We start from the raw sequence: 6,730 nt of genomic DNA, 5'->3' as shown, positions 1-6,730 counted from the left end.
AAAAATGGCAAAACTTAACAGCATGTTCCTTAACATTTCTCCTTGTTTTCCCCATCACCATAAACATTATTTGCTGTTTTCTATTTTATCATTCACTGTTATTTCCACCCTTCTCCACTTATTAGCATGATTTTGCCTGTGAGCATCCCTTAGCAACTCTAAAAATGGATGAACAGGATACAGAAAAGTCCACAAGGTCTCGTGGCTTTTAAAAACTTCTGTTTAATTTTGTTAACCAGCCAGAGAGCATCAGCTATAGGGCAGTACAGTATAAAAATGAAATAAATAAAAAGATATTTTCCAAAATCAGAGCTTTATAAATAGCTCTATGAACAGCTATTATACATGGAGAAAAATAGTTCCTCCATGTAATGAGGGAGTTTGAGCACCAGATAGTGAAGGTTAACAGTGGAAGCTCATTTATTGTATCTTTGCTAGAAAGTTTTCAATGACACCTGACTAGTTTGATGGAAACAAAACACAAGGCTGTAACCATATTCTCATTTGTTTGGCAGTAAACACCACTGAACCAGTTGGAATAATTTCTGAGTCAGGATGCTTCCAGATAAGACTTTCATGGCACCACTGTCCTGAGTCATTCATGGAATTTCACAGGGGTCTAGTCAAACTTGTTATCAACTCATAACCCTCTCATTGTTTTGCACCACTTCTTCAGTCATTTCTCTTACTACATGTAATCCATTAAAATCTAAAATACTGAATAGCTTGCACAATGCTTTCTCATTGGTAACACTGGGCCCTTCCATCTAGAATCACCCTCTTTGACAAGGCTACATGTTTGCTCCACCATATTATTTCATGCTACCCACTTCTCCATGCGATGAATGTTCCAGGGGCAAGGTGCATTCATTCCTTATAGACTATCCTTTATAGTCTCCTTTGTGTAGCAGTGTATTTACTTTATTTACAAAACACCAAAGTAGTGCATTAATGAAGGCAAAGAAGCATGTCTACAAGGCAGCAGTTTTGCTAATCCATATCAAATATCCAGAGAAAGTCCAGCAACCCTAAGGTCCTTTATTTATTTATTTAAAACATTTCTATGCCGCCCCCATTGCAACAAAGCCTCAGGGCGGCTCACAACATCCATAAAATAAACATAAAAATACAATCAATAATTTAAAAACTGGTACCATCTCAGCTATATATATTAAAATCTATAAATACAATAATAATAAATTAACAGTTAAAATAACTTTTAAATAAAAAGGTCTTGGCCTGGTGCCGAAAAGCAAATAACGACGGCGCCAGGCGGACCTCTCTGGGGAGCGCATTCCATAGGTGGGGCGCCACCGCAGAAAAGGCCCTCCTCCGGGTACTCACCCTCCTAATATCCTTCATGGAGGGTTCCCGGAGAAGGTCATCCACTGCCGATCATAGGGGGTGGGCAGGCATATATGGACGCAGACGTTCCTTTATGCATATGCCTGCATCTTCTCCCTCCTAAGGTGGATGATGGGTACATGTATCTAAGATCTCACTTTCACTGGACTTTACTGGGCCATGCAACAACGTGTCTATCTGTTGTGCATGTGCGTCCTGACAAATTACAGGTGTACTTTTGGGAGGCTCTTCATGCTGACTATACTGATGATTTAGATGACAATGATGAGACTATTTATGAAACGGTTCAGACTCCAGCTGTAATTCAAGGTCCTAAGACCCAATGGGAAATTCCAGTGGAGAAGATTAGCCCAAGGGCAGACGGGGGGACCAGTCTACCAGGCCGTGGGGACAGGAACCACAGCCTTAGGGAGGGGACACTGAAATGGGAAGTCTCTGACAGAGAATCTACACCCCCTGAAGTGGTAGACCCAGGTGTCATTATCGGAGGAAAGCCCAATTAGGCACACAAAGGGAAGAGCAGAGGCATGCACACTTTCACAGCGACCCTCACCCGGAGATGAGGCAATGGGTTCGTAAAGTGAAATTTGGGAAATGAACTATTGAAAGGGTTCAGCTCTTCACTTTGTGTATGCTCAAAGGCTCAAATGTAACAATAAAAACAATTAGCAAAGAAATGCTGGTTAGACTGTTATTGCTTGGAGGGAGAAGGTCACATCATGACACTAACAAAGAAATGCTCTCTGGTTTCTTGTTTTACCTTGAAGCATAAGGCAAAAAGTGGAGGGAGGTAGAAAAGTTCCAAGTGGAGTCATCAGTCTATTCTTCCAAATTTGCTCTGAATGAAATTTCAATGCTCCATGACATGTAGAGTTAGCACAACAGCCATCTGGCCCAAAGATATGAGCCACCAGCATAAGCAAGCAGTTCTGACAGAAGTGTAAATGTTCACTGAACATGTACTGGAATATCTTTAGCCATTACAGACACACTGTTGGGTTTCATCCGGGAAAACCACACATGCCTTTGGCAGAAACTGGCATTGCAGGCACATTTTCAATACATGCATCCCGCTTAAATTCTGGTTCTTGTGCATTTATATTCCACTTTTTTTCTTCGTGTGAAGATCCCAAGGTGGCTTACATAGCTGCATTTTAACCTCATAAAAACAATTCTGTGAGAGTCTGTGACTGGCTCAAGGACATTCAGGGGGCTTCATGGCCGAATGAGCACTAGAACGTGGATCTCCTGGGTGGCAGTCCTCCACGATCACCACCTCACCATACTGGCTCTCAAGACATGAAAAGGCACAGGAGGTTTGCCACAAATATTTTAGCTATATATAGCTTGCTTTTGTACATGCCTCTCTTTTTCCAAATTAAATAAATTGTAATGCTGGCAAAGTCATGAAACAAAAAGAAGCCTACAAAGTACACTGCTATGTCTTTAAAATCTACTAGGAATACAACGAGTGTTCATCGTGGTATTTCTAGCCACTGTAATTATTTCTCTGGGTCACCAGGCTTTTTAGAGCACTCGAATATGCCAGACCAAAAGGAGAGTAAAATAACAACAACAACAACCTCTTCTCCACCCCAACCCGCTTCTGATGAACTTTTCCGATTAAAACATGAAGATTTCAAATACTGTAACGAACGGAGTCTTGATATTTTCTAAGCTTTCCTGCTTCATTAGGTTTTCACATCTTTTCCCACGTCCCCGCAGAACTCTTATCCGCAAGTGGTCTCACTTCAAACAAATCCCGGAAATTTTCCTGAAAAGCCATTGAGGCCGCATCCCCTTTACTTACCCTTCTGCCTTCCCCTCGCAAGGTGTCGCTGCCAGGGAGCCGCGGATCTTGCGTGAACCACGCCCCAGGCGCATGCGCACATGGTGGGCCGCGTGTGCCCCGGTGTCACCGTTCCGGAAGCGGAACTACCTGGCTTAAAAGATTGCTCGGTGGGCGGTGGTGGTTTTACTGTCTGGTTACCTGTTTTGAATTCAGCCTGTAACGCTATGGCGGCCTCGGGCTTTCCGCCGTTGCCCGCTCAGTTCAAGCCCATTCAGCATTTCCTGAGAACCGCGCAGGAGCTCGAGAAGAGGGAGCCTGTGGTGGCTTATTATTGTAAGTGAGAGGCGTTAACGGCCTGCGGGCCCCGCCTACGTAGCATTTCTCAGCATCCCCCCTCCTCTCTCCCCTTCCCCTCCACTACTGTGCTTCGTTAGAACGAGGAACTGGAAGGCGCTTAAGGGGATTTAACTCCCCCAACATGCTCTCCACAACGCCCCCCCCCCCCGCCTTCTTCCCACTCAGTGCGTATCTCGCCGCAATTCCTGGTCAGGATTGAGCCGTGGGGAAACTTAGTGCAGTGTTAGTCCTGGGGCAAGATACCTCTTTCAAATGCAGCTGCAGATCCCCCAGCTCAGCAAATGACTCCCTACTCAGTAAGTGGCCATGTGCCAGCTGCAACATGAAGGTGAACAGTACTGGCCCCGTTCGTGTGCACTGGCGTTCAGAGCATGTTCCATTTGAATGCAAAATGTAGGTTGTGTATGCTTTATAGTACACCTTTGTCAGCTTGAGGTCTCACCAGGTTTGGCTGTTAAGTAAAAAGCAGAATGTTCTCCCGTGCATTATGTGTTAAACGCTCAGACTGTTTATACAGGGTTGCCTACTCCAGGGTCATCTTTTTTCTGTATTCCACTTTTCCCTATTGCATGCATTCCTACTTTCCTCAGTACTGTGTGCAACCCTGCTTCCATCCATTTGACAGTTCACTTTAGTCTGCATTCACTAATAATTTTATTTATTTCCTTCCACCATCCTCCTATTTGTAGGTCAGCTGTAGCAGAAGCTGGAGGGTTGTGTGTTAAATTAAAACGTGACTATTACTTTTTTGTTCAAAATCAGATGTCCAAATGGTCCAAAACAATGATGCCCAAAACCCAGGCAATTTTCTATTCCAGAATTTTATTTTCTAGAACTTAATCAGTAGGAAAGGATTGTCATTGCATTTGGCCCACTTATTACTCAAGTGGTGGATAAGATTTAATGCTAGAAAAAAGCTTTCAAATATTTCACAGCACAGAGTATTTTTAGGTTTTTGGTCTGGGACTCTGTCAGACATTAATCTTAGACTTCTCAGTTTTCTTTATCAAGTAAATAGAGAGGTGTTTGAAAACACACAACAAACAATTTAGCACATGGAAGAGTTGAGGAGCTTCCATTGGGTCATGCAGTCATTCCATTTACGAAAGTCCCTAAAATTCAGTGTGAAAGTTTAGAAAAGTGAAGCTATGGGTCTTTTCGGCCCTAGGGAAATCCATTTGTGTTATGATACTATTTTAAGAATATATTGTTAATATATACAATAATTATTAACACTAATAAGTATCAGTATTGGCATTAATAATTAATATTGAATATAATTTGATATATCATGTCCAATAATTATTGGGACATAATTATTAATGCTTAATGGAAAGAAGTTGAATAAAATAAGCTTGCATAGTTTTATATGACACTTGCAAATGTTTATGTACACTCAAAAAGAAGTCCCATTGCTACTAAAGTGTACTTAAGGTTGCTGCTATAGTCTGTATGATGATGAATGGTAGAGATGGTTTAACTTGGAGTTCTGCACTGAGCAGGGGGTTGGACCCAATGGCCCTCTTGGCTTCTTCCAACTCTGCTATCCTATGATTCTATGAAGAGGTCAGTTGTAATAGTAACAATTGTTGATGGCTTATATCCAGAGAAGGCCTAGCTGAAGTGGGTTAATGTAAGGTGATTGCCTGGTCTACACAGTTCACTATGCTCTACAAAAACCTTCTCTTCTTTATGGTACTTCATTCAGCGAAGGTGCCAAAGCCTCTTAACTCATATCTTTCAGAAAGGGGTCCTCACCTTGAAGGGGCTTGGTGAGAGAAAGTAGGGATAAGGCAGTCCCAACACATCCAGTTGCTGTCCAGATTCTTCAGCTAGCACTTCTCTGAATTTAAACCATAAAGTTTAACACATTATGTTTCCTTAGTCACACTAGGCAGAATTCACAGAGCTACTAAGCAGGTAGGCATGCCCTCTGGAATCTTTAACTTTTTGCCTTTTCCCATACAACTTTTTGCCTTTTTCCATACTTTTCAGAACTCTCCTCAGGCTTCCTATACTTGATGCCTGCAAGAGGTTTGGGAATTCAGCTTTTGTCAGCCCTGGCCAGTAAGGTCAATGGTCAAGAATCCTGAGAGTTTTAGTCCAAGATCTTAGGAGGGCACCAGGTTGGGGATGACTGATCTGTTTAGCTTCAGAGGATTGCTGTCCAAAGTCTGCCTTCAACATGATGAAGTGATAGTCGTGGTCTTTAGAACTTAGCCCTTTAAAAGATATTTCCTTTAAAAATAGGTGGGGTTTTTAGGTGCGTCTTGCTAGTAATGGGTCTCCATACAGCTTCTGAGTCCAGATACTAAAAATGCCCATTGTTTTTTAGTTCATTGTTTCTATTTTAAACTTACATTTATTTATCTGAGCTAAAAATAACTAAAACATGCTTAGATTTAGCGGATACTTGTTTAACAATAAGTGCATTTGTTTTTAACAAAACAATACATTTATACTTTAAAATAAATTAATGAAGTAGTACAGTGAATGAAATAGAACTTTCATTCATTTAACGTTCCTAAAATTAAATTCAGCACTGTAAGAAAACAAGTATCCTTATGAATAAGCCAGCAAAAGTTACTTGCTTATAAGTCAGGATTTAATTTTCAGTTATAACACTGTTTTGGTAGGCTAAGGACAAGCCACGGTTCTGGCTTCAGATGTAACCAACCAGGCAAAGGATGGAAAGACCCTGGCTTGTTTATCCACTGCCAGGAAGAGATAAGCAGACACAATGAAGACATATGCACTACATGCTGGCTTGTTAGCAGTAGCTCAGAGTTTTAAAAAGACCCTCTGTGTAGTCATTAAGTACAACTGGATCAATCTCTAAATGTAATCAATGCCCTTACTAAATACATTGAGTTAAATAGGAAGTTTTCTTTGCAGAAATGAATCCTGTCATTTTTCAAATACGAATGTTATTACTTTATGAAACGTAAGAATACTTGGTAAATATAAACATTATAACCTGCTGAACAAATCTTGAATCTTTCGGTGATCTCATGAGCACTTCTATTTCCCTGCATTATTGTTATTCCCCTCCCCCTCTATGTGAGGGTAAAGCTGGACCAAGACTGTGCAAAGCAGAAAGAGGCAAAATTGGAAAAAAGCAAAAATAAAATACTTCATTTTGCAGCTTCCAATATTCTCATACTTAAGCTGACCCTATCTGGGAGAAAGCTGCATTATGTTTAAAAAAACTTATTT

General features: G+C 41.2%; 1 protein-coding gene across 1 annotated transcript in view; it reads left to right on the top strand.

Annotated features, from left to right (window-relative positions):
* The first annotated feature begins 3,297 nt into the window (after window positions 1–3,297).
* VTA1 (vesicle trafficking 1) overlaps window positions 3,298–6,730 on the top strand; it is a 29,289-nt gene continuing 25,856 nt past the window's right edge. The window contains exon 1 of the mRNA XM_044423503.1: window positions 3,298–3,490. Coding sequence (XP_044279438.1) covers window positions 3,382–3,490 — 109 coding nt within the window. The 5' untranslated portion in view covers window positions 3,298–3,381. The remainder of the gene's footprint in view (window positions 3,491–6,730) is intronic.

Source organism: Varanus komodoensis, unplaced genomic scaffold, assembly GCF_004798865.1.
Source record: "Varanus komodoensis strain SLA01 unplaced genomic scaffold, ASM479886v1 scaffold1, whole genome shotgun sequence".
Lineage (NCBI taxonomy): Eukaryota > Metazoa > Chordata > Lepidosauria > Squamata > Varanidae > Varanus > Varanus komodoensis.
Note: the sequence above shows the minus strand (reverse complement) of the source record. Positions and strands in the feature narration are given on the sequence as shown.